This window comes from Dipteris shenzhenensis, chromosome 11, assembly GCF_047967505.1.
Source record: "Dipteris shenzhenensis isolate YYH24624 ecotype China chromosome 11, Dip_SZ_1.0, whole genome shotgun sequence".
NCBI classification, from domain to species: Eukaryota; Viridiplantae; Streptophyta; class Polypodiopsida; order Gleicheniales; family Dipteridaceae; genus Dipteris; species Dipteris shenzhenensis.
The window spans coordinates 34,083,688-34,105,981 of NC_141606.1; the positions used below are offsets into that span (position 1 = coordinate 34,083,688).

Here is a 22,294-nt window from a genome sequence, read left to right on the forward strand (position 1 = left end):
AATTAAGTGCATCATGAGGTACATGAATGGTACCAAGGAGATGTGCATCTGCTTTGGTAGAGAAGACATGCGTGTACTTGGGTACATAGATTCAGACTATGCAGGGCATGTAGATAGTAGGAGATCCACTTCTAGTTATGTGTTCACCTTTGCAGGTGGTGCAGTGTCGTGGATGTCTCGCGCACAGAAGTGTGTTGCTTTATCTACCACAGAGGCTGAGTATGTTGTAGCCACAGAGGGTTGCAAGAAGGCTATATGGCTTGATCAGCTAGTGGGAGATTTGGGGATTCATACAGGTGTACCGACATTGCATAGTGATTCCATGAGTGCTATTCAGCTAGCACGGAATCCGGTCTTTCATGCAAAGACCAAACACATTGAGGTCAGGTACCATTTCATCAGGGAGGTACTTGAGGACAAGCACATAGAGCTTGTCAAGGTTCATACAGATGATAACCCTGTAGATATGCTAACGAAGAGTCTACCTAGTCAGCGGTTTGAGTATTGTCGTGTATTGATGGGCATTGGATAGTATGCTCACTGGTTGTTCTCCATTAAAGGCACATTGTCCTTTAAGTGGGAGGTTGTGGGGGTTAAAGGTCACTGTGCCTTTACCCCGGTTATGTACAATACTCAAACACATATATAAATGAATGAAAAAGAAGATTAGGGTGGTTCTGCACCCACCAAAACTTGTGTGGCTCTCTGTTTCTCTCTCTCCCTCTTCCGTTCTTGCTTCCGTTGAGAGCACTCTCAGCCCCACCCTTGCTCATTGTATCAAGTTTTCCATCAGTCTCATAGAAGGGCTGCCAGAGAATGTATATGCGGAAGAAAAGGAACTGGCAAATCCTTAGTGAAACCCACATTGGACACTGTCGAAGGAGAGACTGCTGTGTCGGGTCAAAAAGAGGATCCCAAGGCATCACCATTGCCAAATGACCTGCACCACGAACTCCTCCCATGCTCACCAATTGAAAAACTATCTCAATTCCTATACAGTGAGCATAATAGAAACCCTTTCCCAGAAAGATAAAAGAAGAAATTTTGCCAACACAAACTGCAAATTCAGACCAAGCATGTAAAACGGGAATTATCATCACTTTGCCCATGAAATACACACACACACATACTTTTTTTTGGGGTGAAATCTTTGATTGATTATATTATATGAGTAGCAACCTCAAAATAAGATGCTACAATTACATCAACTGAAAATTTCAGTATATGCCAAAAAGACCTCATGATCTATGCAGCAGGTCTACAAGTAATCAAAGAAAGATTGCTGCAAAGAACGCCTAAAAAAGCCAAATAGAGAGAAAGTAGGATCACTAAAGACTTTACAATTCATATATGTCCCTAAAGTCCATAGTGCCTAGTAGCAAACCCAAATGAAGAAAAGATGAAACTCGGGTCTGGATGGATGAAACCCAAATAGCCAGAAGAACTTCCCAAACGGAACAGATGGGAATCTCGCTCGCAAGCGTTGTCGAAGCAGATCAAAAAACTCATGAGAGCACGGACAATGCAAAAACAAGTGAGGCACAGTCTCCGAAGAAGCAGAATCTATGTGGCAAAGTGCAGGAGCAATGTGTCAATGAGCTAATAGTTGTCCAAATGGAAACACTCCCAAAAGAACTTGCCAAAAGAAAACCTGTTGCTGAAGCGGTACTTTATAGGCCCAAAGTTGTTGTAATCTTTTCCTCCACCACTTGGCTGGGCGATGCATTCACCAAACAGAATCACCTCTCTCTGAAACCCAAGGTTGAGGCAAAATGATTTTATACAATGCACGTACAGTAATCTCAGATAGCCTCAAAGGACGAGAAGAGGACCCTGGAGAAGTCAAAGTCCAATCTTCCAGCCGGTCCTAGAGTCCCAAAGGAGGAATCTGAACAAAAGGCAAAAGCATAGAAGTAATTTGTCGCCACAAAGGACGATAATGAGAGTCCAATCCATATGTAGTGGCTGCTAGAGAAAAGGGGAGCACAGTACCAGCATCATCTATAACATCAGCAACCGAGGTGATCCCTTTAAACGAGACAAAGTAGGAACGTCGAGGTTCTTGTAAAGCCAAGGGAGGCTGAAAGGCTTTCGACCAATGAATGCTTTCAGCTCTCAAAGAATTCCCAAGCAAATATTGCCGTCCATTCCATTCCAAATGAGAGGGCAGCCAGGCAAAGTGCCATTAGTGCAGCCAAAAAAGAAATCCCATTGATCGAGTTGCCAATGACCAAACGCAAAAATACTGATATGAGTGACCAGAGTCCTAATCATAAGAGCCCAAGGCTGATCACCTTGCAGAAATTGCAGCAACATTTTTCCCCTGTGGGCAAGAATATGCACATGAATATCCGTGATGTTCAATCCACCATGCATCTTGGGAGAACAAATGTAATGCATCGAAAGCAGCCTGAGACTTTTTCGGCCATGTTTGGATTGCTAGAAGATTTCCATAAAGACGGACATGAAAGATGTAAGATCTGCCTTAGTGAACATGATCAATGGCAAGTAAAATTGCATATATGCCACAAGGATGAACTGCACTATTCGAAGACGAACGTGCAAAGGCCACGTTGCCAGTTTTCAATACTCAAGCTTTTTCCAAAGCTTAGCCAAAACCCAATCAGTTTGTTGTTGGCGAGTGAGTTCCCACCCCAAAGGGTAACCAAGATGACGAACAAACTGAGTGGGTGGAATGATATCCCCGTGCCATAATAGCCTATGCTAGTCTTTGGAATGCAAAGGAAGCATCATAGACTTTTGAAAATTAATATGAAGACCAACTGCCAAACCATAAACAGAGAGGGCCTGCATCAAGGCACCAAGATCATGGGACGTATTCTTCGGGGTAAAGAAAGAATCATCAGCATAAGCTTGAGCAACCATGCCGCGATTAGCATCCAATTCCAAGCCATGAAGTGATCATGTAGCCACAAGATGATCAATATATTGTAGCTCAGTCAAACTCTAACAAGTAAATTTGGCATGTGCTACAGTCTCCCTTGTGGCTTGCATATAGGATTTGCCATAATCTCAAACGAATGCTTGCATCCGAGCAACAAAAGCCTGCCAGGCATAATCCAAACCAATGTGTATCTGAGAGGAGAGAGGCTGAATAGCATTAGAGACCAAGGCTTTAAAGTTAGCATGCTCCAAATAACTATTATTAATCAGCAAAATCCTTCGGCAAGGCAATCTGTCAATGGGAAATTCATGTAAGGAAAGCCTCAACCAAAGAGGAGCATGATCCAAATGTGTGAAAGCATGATCAACCCAAATTTGACTAGTAAAGGCATCACAATGCTGTGGATCCATCTGTCCAAGCGTGCCCAATAAGAAGATTGAGCATTATGCTGAAAGGTATAGCCCAGAAGCATGGGCTGTAATTCCTTCCAGAGATCAACCAGGCACAACTGAAGCAAAAAATCAGACCATGCCTGTGTTTCAGAAGCCAACATATGAGTGTGGCTTAAGGTGTTGTCACCTGATTGAGGGGCATTAAAGTCACCACAAATGAAGGCATGTTGTCACCATGGATAAGTATGCATGGCAGCCCAGATCAAAGCTCTATCACGAGAAGATTGGGAGGCATAAACCGATGCAAATTCAAAAATTTCCCCTTGAACAAGGCATTGAACAATAATCCATCTACCATGGTGATCATTGAGAGCCACAATAGGTTAAAGGTCGTGCTTTACTAAAAAAGCTACACCAGAAAAGGAGTGCTCTCCAGCATAGAAGATATCATAACCAACAAAATGGCATGTCTGACCAGCATACATATGCTGATTATGCTCTTGCAGAGCAACTATATCAGGCTGCAATTGCCTAATATACATCCAGATCAGTTTCCATTTGCAACCATCACACACTCCCTGTACATTGAGAGTAACATACTTCAGATGATCAAGCATATTTATAGTTATGGGATAGGTATGTATAGCAAGTAATGGGCTGTCTACGTCTGCATTTCCACCTCAATGTCCGGGCCTCTGCCTTGGGATGAAGCATCAGCCTGAGGAGAGGACAAAAGTGCAGCAACTTCTTCTTCAGGAAACAAGGTCTGATTTGAAGTCACAGCAGCCCAGGTCAAGCCAACACTAGAGTTTTCAGCAGGTGTTTTCCCATGAGAGGATGCACCACTCCAAGTCTAAGAAGGCAAAGGTTGCCTGGGGGAGATCACTTTCCGAGGAGTTTGCCATCCATCAGTCTAATTTTTTTCCCCCTTCCCCTGAGGTGGAGAGGACAAAGGCACAGGAAAAGAAGCATTACCATTTGAGACAGCCGGGGCTTTGCCTTTGTCTTGAACAGAGAAAAACTATTTGACCCCTTTGTTTGTGGACAAAAGTTGGAGCGACTCTGATTGATGAAGAGCTCCAAACACGAGGACTTGGACACCACAGAGCAGTTGTACCCGTGGTCCACGAGAAATCTCATGAGTTGTCTTTATATTTAGGGGAGAGGGCTTCTATGTGGGTGTGCCCGCCCAAAGAGGGCCAAGGCACAAGCTAGGGTTAGAGGCTTAGTTAGTAGGCTTGGTATAGGTTAGTTCAGGGCTTGGTAAAGACCATATGTTGGGCCAATAACCAAGTCAGAGGCCGATTTGAGACCTAACTAGGGTTGGGTCAGTTGACTTGACCAAGTTGGGTTAACCTAACTAGACATGATTGGGCTAACCTGACCAAACTTAGTCGGGTGAGTCAGCCACGTCAACAGACCTGGTCAGTCAGGTTCATTGTCAATTTCCCTCTATATGTAGGGCCATTAGGCCTTGGTCTTGTACACATTGTAGGCACAATTCCAGCTTGTAGGTGGTGTTCCTAGAGGTGCAGTTCAGCCTCAGTTACTAGTCAAACATAGCACACTTCAGCCTTGGGGTTGTAATCATTCATCGGAGTTTTTCTCTATAGTCACATGCAGAGGTTTTTTTGAATTCTCTTGCGCACTCTATTCTCTCTCTAGTCACAATTCGCTTGTCTCTCTCTATTCGCAGCTTTGCTCTCTATCTATCCGTATATTCCACTGCTCCATCCCAACATGTAGACAAGTTCTGTTCAGAACCGTAGGACCGGTGGAGACACATGCAATTCTAGGCAGCGGCCTCACTCGGTTGTAGCTCCTGATATGTTAGGAGGGGGAGCTATTGGACTTGGAGTTTGCACGACACCTTTTGTGGAGGGCATGACAGAGAACCTATAGGGGGTCCAAGGAGCCCTAGAGAGAGATTGTTTGGCCTTCAGGGCTAGGACCAACTGGACCAAATCAGTTAGCTTTCTCACAGTGGCTGGGGAGGCTTAGGAGATCCCGGATTGGGTGGACTAAAAGATGCAAAGCAAGGCTCTTTTAGGCAAGTTGGTAATACGAGGTCTCACTCTAGGCTCGGATCCTTGAAAGCTCTTGTTCCAGCAAGGACTTCTTAGGAACACACTTGCACTAGAGATAAGTGGCAAAAGTCCCATAGGTGGATCTTTTCAGAGGCTTCCCTCACTATCAAATGTGAGACCGAGAAATGTTTATCATGTATTCCTCCTCAAACAGCATGCCTTGAGCGAGACCTTGTTGCATCTTCTGCACACCCTTCAAGTAGACACTCTGTGGTGTCATGGCTGGGACATTTGCGTAAGGAATAATACCTCTTGTTCAGACATTCTTGAAGCTTAGTGTCGGATGGTTGTGCAAAATACACACCGGGTTACCCCGTTCTTGGCTCTCTTTGTTTTCTTCCAAATCTTTCTTCAGCTAGGTTACCTTGTCTGTGTAGACTCTTTGTTGACGTAGCTCCTCAATTTAATTCTTAAGCTAGGAGATCTCATCACTAAAGTAGATGCTACTATAAAGGGTGCCCACCAAGAAGAAGTCTCTTGCTTGGAGCCTAGTCTAGTGTTCTCAGTTGGCGTCGCCATTTCTTAGAGCTACTGACGGATGCCTAAGAAAGAGTCTCCAATTTTTTTTTAACTAATTGGAGATGGAGCTCTCATGTCCCACCCTTGGTATGAGAATTGTGGCTAGGTTAAGGGTAGCCGAGCTGTTGGAGACATCATAGCCAAATAGTGTGTTGATGTGATGTGTGATGTTTTGTCACGAGGAGGCTAAGTTATGAACCGTGACTAACATTGGCTTAGGGGATTAGCCCAGGGGAAGCGACACTTCCCAGAGTCCCTAGGTGCACACACTAGGCCTACTTGCTAGGGGCAAGGCAAGGTTTTAGAGGGGTCATAAAGTTGGGCCCTAGGAAACCAATGTTTTATTGGTTAGAAGGGTTAGAACTTTATTGTGGGAGCAAACCAATGTTCCCTTGGTTTTGTGGGGTTAGATCATTAATGAGGGTGCCATGTAGCAGCCCCTCATGCACTACCTACCACCTCCCCTTTCCTTTCTCCTCTCCTCAACGTTACGGGATGCTCTCTTGCGTTTTTCTTGAAGGTCAAAGGTGGTTTTGGCTTGGCACATTTTCCAAAGCTCGCTCCATGCATTTCTTGGGTCTCCACGCATTTCGAGGCAGTCCATACAGCTGTACACACTCCAAGCGCTACATTCAAGGCCCCCCGTACGGACTGTAGGGGCCATTAAAGCTGCTGTATGGATCTGCTCCCTGTTGTACGGCCATTCAAGGCTGCTGTAAGGATATGTTCCACGCTGTACGGGGTCCTAAAGGCTGTTGTACGGGCCTGGTTTGACGCTGGTTTACTGTTTGCACACCTCTCGAGACAACTGCACGTACCTCGAGGCTGCTGCCCACATCCAGAGGTGTTTTTTATCGCTGAATTTCTGCTGCTGCTGCACGGACACTAAAGGCTGCTGTACGGACACTGCTGTACGGACAGCAGCAGCCAGCTTGGGCACATTCTTCCAAGGCTTGTTCACGCATTTCAAGGGCAGGCTGCGGGTTGCAGGTGGACCTTGCCATGGCAGACTAGCTCTTTCTCTCTTGCCCTGGCCTCTTCACCAGTGAACCTTGCTCTTCTCACATTTCTCAGCTCCAGTTTCCTTTCTCTCTCTTCTCTTCCCTCTCCAAGCTGCTAATTCCTCCTGCTGCCTCCTGATTGCTGGATCTGCTGCCCCTAGAGGTGTTCTCGACTGGGTTGGAGCCCCTTAGAGCTAATCTGGAACCATGTGGAGCTGGATTGAAGTCATTTGAAGCTAATGGGTGTCAGAGGAGCAATGTGTGGATTTTCTTCCTGTATTGAGGTCACTTTTTCAGTTTGAGATCTGTGTTGATGCTTGGTCACCCTGAGAGGCTGGTCAGTGGGTTGTGAATTTTGCCAAACCTGTTGAGCAAGTTGGATGCTTGGAATGCTTGGACACCTTTACAGTTGGTCATGGACAATGGTGAATGCCTTAGCTTTTCCTTGGCACTTGGGCACTACTGTGTGCACTAGGATAGAATGTAGGTTATAGCCAAGGTTTGGCTTGGTTAGTGGAATTGCCTGTGGGGCAGAGCACAAGTGAGCCCTTGTTGTATGTACACATTTCATTCCTAAAGAAATAAATAAATACTGGAAGGAGTGCCAAGTGCTTGGGGCTAGTGTGGTGTCTTGTATACTACAATGACTTATAGCGTATGCCTAATCTTGTGGCAACGGTTATATTAAGCTACCAACAAGTTGCATAAATAAGGTGTCATCTACTCTAGGACTATGTTTATCTTTTCATAATTCTCACTTGGAAATAGGCTTTATGCTTGTCAAACGGGCTTTATGCCGATTAGTGAAAAGATTATTGTTTACTGAGACTGTAAAAGAAAAAAATGTCAAATAAAGAAAAAAAAAAAGGAAAGTTGCCATCAACACTTTGCATAAAACAACTGGTGCAAGAGATATCATTTATAAAACCTCATTGTTTTAGTTATTTTCTATTCTCTTTACTAAGCTATGCATGGCTTCTTGAAGGACATCAAAGTGATTCATTTAAAACTATAAAGGTAGCCATGTTGACATATTTTTTCTCTTTTAAGAAAAAAAAAGGCGAGTCTGGCATTCAAAACAACAAGTGACGCAAATAAAATAATTAATAACATCTTGCACAAACAGAACATAAGCTGTGTCATGCATTATGGTTACACACCAAGCGATTATTTATTTGACGTAGTCGTGTACTTGTTGAAAAATGGGATGACCTTTGGTTGGAAATGATGCAATGTGGCTGTGAATAATGAATATGCAATGATAGTTATGGTCTACTACCCTTTAGGAAACTGAAGGCCGGTTACATGTGCTGTACTAGAGATCTAGTACTAGTTCATGTGTGAGTCATTTCTGAGTGCCACGTGTCATTATGGGACTTATTCCATTTATAGTGCAGAGCTTTACTTTGCAAGATGGTGGTGCGGGGACTTATGCCAGGGCAGGAACCGTGGAAGGACTTTCTTGCAGCATACAAAGGTGCACACCTTCTTCAGGAGGAGACTGGATGAGCAGTGTTAGGTGGATCTTCACCACAGCACACCTCAAATCACCTTCGTCCCCTCTCATGGTTGCCATTCTGAAAGCTTGGGCCAGTTTCAGAAGCACTCTTCAGAGGATTCCTCCTTCCTCTCAGGAAGAGATTGATAGGCAACCCATCATGTGGAATGATAGTATTTTAGATGATCATGGCAGACCACTGGGTGCCTCACTCTACATGCAGTGGTCCAGGTGGGAGAGGGGACCTGCATCATCTATGGGGTCTTGGAAAGCTTTCCGCAGGCTTCCAGAGGAGTCCAAATCAAGGTTGACAGGACATCTCAGAGGGAGTGCAGGGAGGATCTTGCAGATTGAGGCAGCCCTTCCAGAGGTTTGGGTAGACACAGATGATATGCCACTCACTTCCTCCACTTGGGCAGGTACTTTTACGAGAGGCGGTGTTTCGCTTCAGGTTTTGGCCTTTCGAGATGCACAGGAGGATGCTTTAGTTTTTAGTGTCCAAGATGGTGGCAGATTGCTCAGGTCCATAGAGGACATCTTGCTTGAGTCTACTTTTCAATCTATCAGGGTTGTAGGTCTTTTGGTGCAGGGATCAGATTCAGAGTGTGGTTCCTGGACCCAGACCCCCGGCTACTCTCCACCGGGTCTTGGAGGCTTTGGCTCTATGGGGGAGTTCCCATCAGGTATTTGCAGTGGGACCCCGGAGAGTGGGAGTGGATTGACGCAGGGCATCGAGAGAAGAGCATCCCCTTCTTTCGTTACACGGTCAGTAATGCCAGGAGATATCAGCTCAGTAGTAGAGGTTGGAGACCTTCCAGAGTTCCTCATTGGGAGACATTTGATATCACTGCGGATCTGCAAAGGTGCTTCTGGAGGAGACTCTGGAAATCCCACAGGAATAGAAAGATCACTATCTTATTTTGGCTTTCTATCCATGGTGGGATTGCAGTGAACCTTTGGAGGTCCAGGTTCGGAGCCGACCCTACTTTCCCTCGATGTCTCTCTGCTTCGGAGACTATTCAGCATTGCTTATGGGATTGCAGACAGGCGAGGATGATTTGGATGGGGGTAGCCAGGATTTTTGGTCACTTTGTCCACTCCCCATTTTTTACGACATGGGGCTCAGTGGCTGGGCTTTCTCTTATAGGGCCTTAAGTATTCTATGAGAGATTTGACTCCTCCCGGGCCATTTCGGTTCGACGTCATCGGACTGAGTCCTGTTCATTGGATGTGGTAACACACCTTCCTTTTACAGCTGTACATGCCTCTGTGGATACTTCTTGGGAGATTCTAGCGAGCATAGCATCCTGGCATATCTGGAGAGCCAGATGCACAGAGGCTTTGGAGGGTACTCAGGTTCATCCCTCACACACATTGGCTACTTTGATGGCCATATGGACGGGTATGCAGGGAGCCTCCCGTGCAGCCTCAGCTAGGAGGGCTTATTTCTTCAGGAACGGAAGGATTCTCCTTTCTTCTCTGAGACTACTACAGGGTTGAGGTGGCACTTTTAGCCTCAGCCTTGGTTGTTTTCCACCTCACTCTGAGGGGGTTTTTTATTTATCCTCATGATTTCATGATGTATTCCACTTTGAGCTTGCTCTCGCGGGTTTTTTCTCTTACTTAATAGAAGTCTCTTTCTTGAAAAAAAAAAGAAAAGAAGTGTGTGAGTGTGTAGCCTATAAGGCTTGTACTTCACTTCTCTCATTTAGTGATGATGTAGGAATGAAAGCCTTCATGGTTTCTACATTTGCATACCACTTTCTCACTCCCTAGCCTATCTCTCTATCTCACTCACACCATGTACCCTGCAGCCACATGCGCCTGCACACAAGCTGATTTGGAGCCTTTCCATTGCCGTTTTTAGGGTTTCCAAGCCGCTGCAGCAGAGCCAACCACCCATAGGGATTGATTGCAGATTTTCATGACTTTTGGAGATTTTTTCGACCTATTTTGGAGCAGTTATTGCATTCTTGAGACATTCTAGGGTTGCTGCTGCAGAACCACCTTCAACAGAGCCATTTTCAGGGCTGTTCCTAGCCTCCAGCTCATCTAGAATAGCCGATTCCTGGACTGGTGACCTACTGGCGCATTTTGGTACATCTACACCTCTACTACAGCATCTCGGGATACCTTGGAGCTGGTGTGCTGAAGCACTTCACACATTTCGAGATATATCATTGCCTTTGGCGCCCATCTAGCTACCTTCTTGAGGATTACAGCACCTTGAGCAGTCATCAAGCCCACAAGTGCTCTTCCCTTGGCTCATTCTTGCATCTCAGGGTATCTACTTCCAGTTATTTGACTTGAATTCACTCAGTTCTGCATTTTAGGGCATTTGGAGCACCACTAGACACCTATTTCTGCCCAAGACCAGCCCATTCCTTTGCTGGTCCTTCATCTCAACTTGTTGTCTGCCTTCATCAAGGTCTTTGTTAGCATGACTTCATTGTCTTCTAGTTCTTTGCTCGTGGAGAAGTTCAAGGGGGAAGGTTTTCCCACATGGCAAACCAAGATGCAGCTGCTCCTTATGCGTGAAGGCATTTGGGATGTTGAGGAGGACGACAAGGTTGAATTACTTGATCAGCAACACCAAAAGATTTGGAAGCAGCAGAATGCAAAGGCCATTGCCCTCATTGGTCTTTGCTTGGCCAACTCTCTCATCCATCATGTGGACTTCAAGTCAACAGCTAAGGAGATTTGGGATCGCCTTGAGGCATTGTTTGGTAATAAAATCACCAACTCTGAAGTCTTTTTGAAGGTCAAGTTTTATGATTTGAAAATGGAAGAGAGTGATGAGTTGAGTGATCATCTAGCAAGGTTTCAATCTCTTGTTCAACAACTTTCAACCTTGAAAGCCCACCTAATGATCAAGATAAGATGGCTGTAGTATGCATGGAATATTCTGCTTTAAGCAAATTCTTGAAGTATTTTGCCTTGTCACTATCATGTTTGATGATATGGTGGCACTACTCATTGAGAAGGACCATCATAATAAGGAAGCCCCTCTTGCCTCTCCTGGTGATCACGCATTGGCTTCCACAAGCAAATGGAAGACCAACAAGAATATTATTTGCCGGTTTTGCAAGAGGAAAGGACATATGGAAGCTCATTGCTTCAAGAAGGAGGAATAGGAACAAGAGAAACACCATGCCAATCTCGCTGTTGAAGAGCAAGCTGAACCTGAAGGGCCCCTTGAGGAGGTAAAAGCAACTACAGCAGAGGTTCACGGCCTCTCATTTGAGGAGCATTACGACTCGGATTCTTAGGATTTCTAGGCCCTATATGCTATGTGTGTTTATGTTGAGTCAATAAAAGTACTCTACCCTGGGTTGTCCCCAAAAAATGAATGTATTGTCTTTTACTTTGGTATGATGGTATTGATACCTAGTTTAGAGTAAGGGGGGGTGACGAGTGATGGTTTTCCCTTGCCGGTCGCAAGCTGACTGAGAAGTCATTATCACACAGGAGGTGTTGGATAGTTGGACTTGCTCTTTGTAGTATTGCGGTGGAGAGGGGACCGGTCTATTCCGTGCGTGTTGGATCTCACACTCTTTGCTTTGAAGGGGGGTGTTGGAGATATCATAGCCAAAGAGTGTGTTGATGTGATGCGTGATGTGTTGTACTAGAGATCTAGTACTAGTTCATGTGTGAGTGCCACGTGTCACTATGGGACTTATCCCATATGCACTTGGTGCAAGTGTGTGAGTGTGTAGCCTATAAGGCTTGTACTTCACTTGTCTCATTTAGTGATGATGAATGAATGAAAGCCTTCATGGTTTCTACATTTGTGTACCACTTCTTGACTCCCTAGCCTATCTCTTTCTCTCACTCACACCCTATTTTGGCTCATGACCAGTTTTTCCACTATCTCAATCAGACCCATCTTAAGGGAGTTGAGTTCTTGTACAATGAGGTTGTAGAAGTTTTTGTCTCCAAATGTCCTCAAGAAAGCTTCCTCGAGTTCATTCCAAGTCGTGAAGTGATTGACCACAATCTGGCTATATCATTTATCCACGCCTTCTCCCAAAAAGGAGGGAAAGAAGACAGGATAAGTAAGCATGCAAGAACCTTAGAACATGATTCCCTTGCGGGGTAGATCTGCCCCATGGTAGAACCTGTGCAGCTATTGAAGCCTATAGGAAGGCAATGGTAGAGATGAGGAGTCTACCTCACAAGGAAAGCATGCGGTGCTGGTTTTGGTGCCTTGCCACAATGACATTGTGCTGTAGGTGTTGGTACATATGCAGGCAGTTTTTGTACTTGGTTTTCCATTTCATTACAAATTCTTTTGGATGTATATCTGAGCATTATCTCTCTCAGTCTGAAGTGTTTGCTCATACATCACCCACACAAATTGAGTGGGTTCTTGGAGTGACAATGTTGATCGCAGTTTATCTCTCTCTCTTTAAGCAGCATGGGAATTGGCCACAGCAAGGAACCCTCTTCTTTGACACAACACATGAGGAGCCCTAAATTTTGTCCCACTTGGTCACTAGGGTGTGTACAATACCCTGACAGATCACTAAGAGTCAATGAGAGGCATGAGTCTTCGTCCCATGTAAGGCCTCTATGCACCTAGATCTCCAAGCTTGTAATACCATAAGACTGACAATGATCTCCCAAGCCAGATTATACTTGAAGACTGAGGCCTGTGCAAAGAAACACGCATTGCATCTAAAGTGATAAGCTGAGGGACACCACTAGCAATGAGAATGGCCCCATCCGTGTTTGCTCCCTCATAGACAATCTAAGGACTTGATCTCCACATCCTGCCATACAAATGTGCAATGCCCTACCAAATGACACCACGGAGAAGTCCAAAGACTTGCCTATCTGGTACGCCGGTCCACCCTAGAAGATTTGCTCATTATGGCATCCTAGAGGAGTGTTACTAGGTGAGGGCATTGACACTATACTATTTTGATGATGTGGAGCCCCGGGATTTCATAACAGGTAACTGGCGAGAACTATGGGATAAGGAATTGGAAGCCATTCGAACAACACACCTAATCATGCATCTGGTGTCTCCACAAGCCTTTATTTTTGAAAGGCGTCAGTGCCACTGGGTTACCAGAGAAATTGATGGATTATGATGAAGAGGTGGATTATTATGAGGCAAATGCAAGACAGCTGAACAGCTTGAAGAAAGCACACACTAAGCTACAAGCACAGCACAAAGCACTGGGACTACTGAGAACCACACAGCTAACTGTGGACTTGCAGCAACAATTGATGGTCTAGCAAGAAGAACGGCTCAAGTCCCTTGCCGCTCCAACTGCCAAGCTTCAACAAACTCCGAGCAAATAATGCAGCCCTCCATAGCAAAGTGGCCACACTAGAGCAGATTCAGGCCCTGCTGCACCAACTCGATAACCACAAAAGCACCCAAGTATACTATCTGCCTAGCACCTATAGATCTCTGAGCCCGCGTACTCCTCTGAGTTTATGTAGACTCTCTGTCCAGTGATCCCTTCCACCTTGCTGTCAAGGTAGCCAGCCTACGTGGGCAGCAGCTCTAGCGTAGGCTGCAGCTTCTTCTAAGTCTCCTTCATTTCCTGAATATAGGCCAAGGTAGGTCCTTCTGCTGCTCCTATTTCCTGTATGAGGGCTGCTCCAAGTGATACCAACAAGGGCCTCAAATGGCCCCTTTTACAGGGGCTGAACCCCCTGCCATAAAACCGACCAGCCATCCCCCTACTGGCCGACTGGATTTCTCCCTACCAGCTGACTGGATGGGGAGGCCTATAAATGTCCCATTAGACCTTCTTTTCTTGGATCTTGCTGGCCTAGCTGGCCACGTGGCATCCAGGCCCAGGCAGTTCCAGCCTTGTTTATCTGCCCCAAACCTGCCCATAGGCCTTCCAAAACAACATGAACTGCTGCGCCTTTCCTTCCTGCAGATTCCGCCTCTGTTCAGCCCTGGTTTCAGGCCTGTACAGCCATGTGTCACCTCCGTACTGATCTGTACACATGCTGACATCATCATTGTCCACAGAGCCATCTCTTGCTGGTTTCGTGTGCAGTCCTGTCCTCTCCAAGCATGGACAGCCACTGGTACCTTCTCTGCCAGATCTGCCCTCCATGGTGGATCTCCTCTGCCAGGTACTTCCTCTCTCTATCTGCCGCTCACATGGCAGCCCATATGGTAGCCCCATGACCCATCCGATCATACTATGGCCCACCCCTTGATGCACTCCTCATTTGGGGGCTCCTTGAGGAATTGATTGACCGCATGTTTCTGGTAGGCTGTAATACTCCTTTGGATAGCATCAACTATCCATTGTCCTCCAAGGTCAAAATCTAAGTGAAGGGCTCCTAACCTCCTCTTGGTAGAGGGAGTCTGCAATCCTAACATCTTGCTATGGCAATCTCCTTGGTCGCTCCTCTAGGCAAAGAAGTATGGGGGGTCGCTTGGACATCGTTGTCTCTGCTAAAATCCCCATAGACCTGCCCTCTCCATGGCCAAGTCCTCAGGTAAAACTGATCTAGTCTCTCCAAGAGGCCATTTTGTCTACAATAACTAAACATATCTCTTGCAGCTACATACCTACCAATCTTGAATTGAGCACCCTTCTACACATCCTACAAAGCGTAAGTCCCATTGAGACCATTTTCCTTTGATTAAAGAGGATTGCCTTGGATAAACTTGGAGCTTCATGGCACAAATTGAGGTAGACACAAGACAATGGATGGTACCTCAACCAAAAGATATGCTTAATATTTGACTCCCACAAGGTCAAGACCAAGGACCATTTGATCCAGGCCCCTACTATGAGATCAGAAGTCGAGTCCATTGCCTTTAAAAACCATACCACTATCAGGGATGCTTGGTCCTTTCGATTTTGAAATGAGACTAGTACATCACAAACCTGCTTCAAAAAAGAGAGAGAGGCCACACCTCCCAATGGCCCTACTTTCTATTATTTTTGGCATAATAGAGGGATAAATCTAACAGCGGATCGACCTCATACATCTATATCCATATATCTATTGATGAAAAGCACACCTCGGCAACATGTATTGTCTCATAGGCCATCTAAAGACGTTAATAACTCCCCGCCCCCGAGCCCCCCACACACACCCCCACCCCTCCCCCTCCCCTTCCTCTCTCTATTTGACCTATACATTGACAAGCTTGAGACAATTATGCTGACATTGGGAGGAGATGGGTTCTCTCTAGTTGGCACGTTGATTCGGATATTGCTATATGCAGATGACATGGCACTTTTGTCTTCATCAGCAGAGGGTCTCGAGAGACACCTTGATGCACTACAGTCCTTTTGTGAGTCCCATGATTTGAAGGTCAATCTTGGTAAAACCAAGGTCATGATCTTCAATACATCTCAAGCCGTTATGCACTGGGAGCAGTTCACGTGTGACGGGACGCCTGTTGAGATTGTTTCGTCATATACATACCTTGGGGTTATCTTCTCTGGACCTATCTTCACTATGAGACCCGCGATGCAGGCCCGCCTAAGCAGGGATAAGCTTCATTGGCCAGATTAGAGAGGCAATGCTTCCGCTCACACCTTCAGGATTCGCGGATCAAGCGATTGCTGTTTGACTCCTTGGTCCGTCCAACGAGGATGTGCGGCAGCCCTTGTTGGGGGCCAGATCTGTCAGATATAGAGTGGGCTCGTGTGGAGCGGCTATAGGTTCTCGTGCTATCGCGGATAATCTGCGGTAAGCCGTCCGTCCCTCACCAGATTATTCAGGCTGAGTTTGGGTCATCCCAACTGCAGCTGGATGTGCAATATTTTCAGGTTGTCACCTACCTTTACCGGGGCAGGGGGTATGGGGATCGCACTTCTAGGCGCATTAGATTACCGTGGCTAGCATTGTCCTCTTGTATGGCATACAGCAGTAGGTGACCAGAGATGATGGTATGCACACACAAAGAGATGGTTTGAGCAACTGCGACTTCACATGGATAGACTCCCTCCCTTCCAGTATAGCATTGACATGCCGTTCTCTCCTCTCTTGTCGCATGAGGTCAACCAGGTCATCCGCGAGGATCTTTTACAACTACACACATTTCCAACCTGGTTAGGACCGAGCAAGCTTCCAATAAAGCTCAGCTTCTACAGGGATCAATGTTTACATATCACAGAGGAGGGTTTCATTGACCCACCAGGATATACACAGATTCACTTACCCCACTAACTGAGGATCCCTATTGGGCAGTTTCGGATCTCTTCACATGGACTGCGTATCGAGAGTTGCAGGATGGAGGGTCTACCCCGAGAGAGGCACATATGCACATTATGTGACATACAGGAGGTTGAGATTCTGGGGTGTTATCCCGATTTCTCTCCTATCCAGACCAGAGATGCTTGGCGGCTTTCATCCATGAGGCAGTAAGGCACCGCGAACGTCTACTTCGATCACGGAGACCCTTCTCAGAGATCGATCATGGAGTTCTTCCAGTCATAGCATATGGACCCTCATACTACGAGGCCCTCATGACACAACCAGTGACACGATAGCTCAGACAGAGGGTTGACGCACAGATTACACATGGGATATCCCCTCTCTGTTTAGAGTCGAGACTCGACTGACAGAGGTCACTGTAGCCCTTGTTAGGCGCAGAGAATGACAAGGAGACGACAGAAGACCACACCCGCGATCAGCCGATAGCACTCTATCGCAGACTTCATGCTTCCGCTGTCTACACCACTTGGATGACCTGATGATGATGATGATGATATTGCTGTGTAGTCGATCACTCTGACATGACTATGTTGATGCTCGTTTAGTAGCTCCACCCTCACAGTTTGTATTAGGATTCTCACAGTCTCATATACACATCGGTCTTCCTCCGAAGACTTTAATAAACTCTCTCTCTCTCTCTCTCTCTCTCTCTCTCTCTCTTCAATAACTCGTCACATTTAATCAAAACTGGTCTTCCGACAGTGCATAATCCTGTTTGAACATTTCAGAAGTCATGCAATGACAATCAAAACGTTTTTACAAATAAGATAATAATTGGAAATCGTAACCTGGTTTCTACTTCAACAGATGATACATTTGGAGTCGATGTCAGCTGCAACCCTTCGGTTACAGCAACCACCTGATTTTGTGGGGACGCATTGGGATGGGTCTGGCACACGATTTGAGCCTGTTTCAATACCGTGTCAACGCAGTAACGCTTTGTTCGTGGATGAGTTCGCAGCCCACCAACTTTTAAGACATTAATGCCGGGGCAAAAGCCATGCATGTTTACGTTGTGTGAACGTGAGAGAACAGGATATTTGGCAGTTGTTAAAGGAGCCATAACACCCTGTAAGACCTTGTATCCAACCCAGAATTCCGCTCCCTCGTCAGTATTCTATACTTTGAAGTTTCCGGAATGTCCAGTGAAATCAATCACAACATGCTATCTACTGATCACGTTCCACTGCGTGAGCTTCTGGCTCACACGGTCGCTATTCAATTAGACGCGAAACGTGTCAAGCAACATCTGTTGGGACACATCGAATGCTCCACTCGATTGCAAAATGGCTGAGCTGATCACAGCTGACAGAGCGTCCAATACGTAGCCACGTCTCTAACGACGACACCACGATAAATGACATAAAATTTCCCCTCCATAAGATTGGTGGTAGAGAGAGGAAGTTGTGAAAATATCCACGTATTTTCAAATTTTTGGAAAATATATGCGCGAGAGGATATTGTGGGGTGCTCAGTTAGTTGGCGACTGCAAGGAATGCCAACTACTGCAAGGAATGGAAGGAACACCTCTGACTATTGCTTGGGACAACTCGACTTCTCAGTCGTTCTGCATGTAACTTCCCAATTAGTCCTTTCGCACATGGACTTATGGACTCGACGCCATGCAATTGGCGTTACACATAAGCCCTTGCTTACAACGACCTTCACACCTTCCCCCCCCAGAAGATCGGGGTCAGGGATGAAATGCTTCATTCTGACGACGTGAGCAATGGTGGACTTCGTACATGTTGGTTCACAAATTTCGTAAAACTTTGTATGGGCCTGGCCACCGTTGGAGGAAAGACTTCGCTAAGTTCTTCTGTCGCACTGGATAATACACATATACTAAATCTCCTACCTGGTATTTCTGTTTCGTCTGGCCTTCATTGTAATTCTTTGCCTAGTGCATTTGAGCTATCTGTAGGTTCCAAAGGATTGCTAATAGGATGATTGGTTGCACAATCAATCGCATCTTTGTTTCATGATGGCAATGAAATTAGGGGGAGCTCTGACGGAAAGGTAGGGTAACGACCATACAAAGCTCGAAAGGGGCTAATCCATGTACAACTCTGCACGGTTGTCTAGTATGCATGCAAAACATACGACAAAATCTCATCCCAATTCTGGTGGAGCGGTCCACGTACATGGAAAGCATCCTCTTGATCATTTTTCTTAGACACTCTGTCAGGACCCATTTGTTTGTGGATGATAGGGGCTTGCGAAAGTGACTTGAATTTACAGTGCTTTTGTCAAAATATGCATTACTTTGGATTTGAGATTGGCTCCTTGATCAAAGAGAAGGGTGTCCGGGCAACCGTGGCATGGAATTATGTCATTGAGGAAAAAAAGCTAGATTGAATTGGCGGATGCATCAGGTAAAGCCTTCGCTTCACACCACTGAGTGAGGTACTCGTGAAAATAATGGTGTATATGTTTTCTTGCTTAGATTCTGGAAATGGACCGATAAGGTCCCACGCCACTAGCTGAAAAGATCTTGAAACAGCTATGCTTTCCAACTTTCTGGGAGGCTTGTGTATTGGATCTTTGCATTGCTGACATCAGACACACTGTTGCAGACGTCTGGAGATTGTGCTTCTCATGTTGGGCCAATAGAAACTTTGACGAAGAGCAGCCATGACTCGATGTAAACCTAGGTGACCAAACAATGGGTGTGCATGATAGTAATCAATGTAATGGTCAGCTAAGGACTTAGGGATACATAGACGAGGTTTTTCTTGCATGATAGAGTAATCAATGTGATGGTCAATGTAATGGTCAGCTAAGGAATTAGGGATACACAAAGACGAGGTTTTTCTTGGGTTGTGCAGAAATAGAGGAGGTTATCTTTAAGCATAGACCTAGAATCTTGTGGGTTGATGGTCAGTTGTTTGACAGACAAAATAATGGCTCGAAGATGAGGGTCTTAGTTCTAGTTAGAGGGAAGGATTGTTAGATTGACGGGGTCGGACTGTGTGATTTTTGGTTAGTGCGTTCTGAATTTGGGGGTCACAAGATAATGCATCGGCAATCACGTTATTTATTACTAGATAATAACGGAGAGAGAAAGTGTACTCCTATAAGGCTAAAACCCACGTAGGGTTTGTGTGACACTTTTTGAGCAAAGGAATCATGGGCTTGTGATCGGTTTCTACTGTGACAGAACTTCCCTGTAGGTAAGGGTGTAATTACGTGAATGACCAAACCATGGCTAACATCTCTCTTTCTGTTGCAGAGTCATTCTTTTCAGCCTTGGAAAGACTTTGGCTGACAAAATACAAGGGGAACCAATCGTATGAATTGATGTCTCGCTGAAGGAGTACTGCACCTAGCCCATGCCCGGAGGCATCTGTTCGAAGTAAAAATGGTCGTGAGAAATCAGGGTGTCGAAAAGTGACAACAGCTGCCACCAACCATTTCAGTTCTGCATATGGCTGTTTGCAATTGTCGTCCCAATGAAATGGAGAATCTTTTTGGAGCAAGATGCAGAAAGGGGCTGTAACATGAGCAAATTTTGGAATGAATTTAGTGGAGAACTGAATCATTCCCAGGAAGCGTTGCAGTTGCTTGAGCGAATTGGGCTAGGGGTAGTTGATGATTAGGTCAACTTTGCTTAGGTTGATATCAATTCCAGCCAGAGAAACTTCAATTTGAGGGTTTCCCATTTGCATTTCTTTAATTGGAGCTTCAGATTGTATTTGTCGAGTTTCTGCATGACCTTCTTGAGAACTTGCATGTGTTCTTCCCAAGTAGCTGTATGTATGAGAATGTCATGTATATACACTACTAACACCTTTTGCTCAATCAGGTCTCGAAAATCAGACTCACCATCCTCTGAAAAGTACTTTTGACGTCAGAGAGGCCAGAAGGCATGACGGTAAATACATAAAGACCACGAGGAGTTCGAAATGTGAACTTGTGTGATCCTTTGGGTTCAAACAAATCTGCCAATATCCGGTTACCAAGTCCAAAGACGTAAAATATGTTGAATTTTTTAGCTGATCTAGAAGATCTTCTACATGGGGAAGAGGATATACATTTTGTTGAGTGTTCGAGTTGGGGGCTTGAAAGTCAATGCAAAATCGGAGGTCAGGAGAGGGTTTCTCACGAGATGCAGTTCAGATGCCCAAGAACTCTTCAACGGTCGAATTACCTATTTCTATAACATCTCAGTGATAGCTTTATTAATAGATTCATTTTCTTTTGGAGAACAAATCTCAATGTCATCTAGATGGGACGGTTGTTTCCTATGCAAATTGAATGGAAAATCGATGCTGTTGTGCATGAAGGTGTGCTTGGATCCGCAATGACATTCGAAAATACTTCCAAAAGTGCTTTTATCTGCTTGGATTGGGTGAGTGCAGGAATGCTCTCATGTGTTGGGGACACCATTTGCGACTGTCGAATCTTTAAAGGAAATTTGGACCATGGAATGGCTAAACAATCTTTCAAGTGAATACTCTGTGTTTCAAAATCTATCTGCGCTTTGTGAATATCGAGCCAATCACAACCTTTTGTGAGGGAAAGAGTTGCCTAGGTAAGATATAAAAATAATGTGTGTGTGTGTAGTCTCATTGAGGACAAAGGGTACGACTGTGACTATGTGAGTCTTCTTTTCTTGTAAATGATCATGTGTGTGTGTGTAGTCTCATTGAGGACAAAGGGTACGACTGTGACTATGTGAGTCTTCTTGTAAATAATCACCAAAGTAAACTTCAATTCGAGGAGTTGATTATGTTTTGAAATTGTTTGTCTTTACGAATTTAAAATTGTTTGTCTTTACGAATTTGGAACTAATGGAGGAGAAAGAGATTCCAGAATTGAGGAGTGCTAAGGTCGGTGTACCTAAAACTTGTGTGATCACTGTGGTTACAAGCTTGTGGTTGGGCCTGGTGGGATGAGGTTTCTGTGACTAAAATTTGCACATTTTGTATGGAGTTAGGCTTTCGATGAGGAGGTTTTCTGCAATGGTTAGTGACATGGCCATAGATATCACAATTGAAATGTCGAGATCTTCCTTGGCTATCTCGTGGAGGTAATTTTGTTGGAAATTATGGACATCGATGTCCATTGGAACACTGAGTTCGACTGGGGATTTGATTTGAGAATCGAGATTAGAACATGTGTGTTTGTTCTTAGAAGCAATATTCGCCTCGATGCATTGAGCAATATGTATTGCATCATGAAAAGTGTGAGGTCATTGGTCCATTGTCCGCCTAGATATATCATGTCGGAGGCCCAGCCAAAGAAAAAATAGTTCCTTCTCTTTCATAATTGGTTCAGCCCGTAACAATAGTTGATTGATTTTGGTAGCGAATTGCACCACAGGCTCATTGGGTGAAAGCAAGGTAATGTGGAATGCTTTTTCCACTATATAGCATAAAAATATAGCAAAATACATAGTACTTAGATGAAGAAAAAGCAAAAGTCGTCGTTATATTTTTCAATAAAATATAGAGAGTTCGTTGCATGATTACGTGCACCACTACCAAGTAACTGAAAGACTGACAAGACATTTTGGGTAGTTCTAAGATTCCAAAAACAAATTTTGTTCCCTCCTGATTGTGTTGTGAACCATTCCAGCAAGCTGAAGAGTTTCATATTCGCCGCCTGTGCTATTGTGCTATCGTCCATCTCGTGACTTCAGTTTTTCCACAAACACGCTTGAACAGAGGGTAAAG

The 22,294-nt window shown here is 45.1% G+C and overlaps 1 protein-coding gene and 1 long non-coding RNA gene across 2 annotated transcripts in view; one reads left to right on the forward strand and one right to left on the reverse strand.

Annotated features, from left to right (window-relative positions):
• The window catches only part of LOC147896947 (uncharacterized), a 123,665-nt gene extending 105,970 nt beyond the window's left edge, over positions 1–17,695 (reverse strand). The window contains exon 1 of the mRNA XM_087381633.1: positions 17,405–17,695. Coding sequence (XP_087237759.1) covers positions 17,405–17,679 — 275 coding nt within the window. The 5' untranslated portion in view covers positions 17,680–17,695. The remainder of the gene's footprint in view (positions 1–17,404) is intronic.
• A 752-nt stretch (positions 17,696–18,447) lies between these two features.
• Positions 18,448–20,908, forward strand: LOC147896948 (uncharacterized). The gene is made up of 3 exons (XR_015541772.1): positions 18,448–18,991; positions 19,849–20,230; positions 20,422–20,908. It is a non-coding gene; the product is annotated as an uncharacterized LOC147896948 (long non-coding RNA).
• The last annotated feature ends 1,386 nt before the right edge of the window (positions 20,909–22,294 follow it).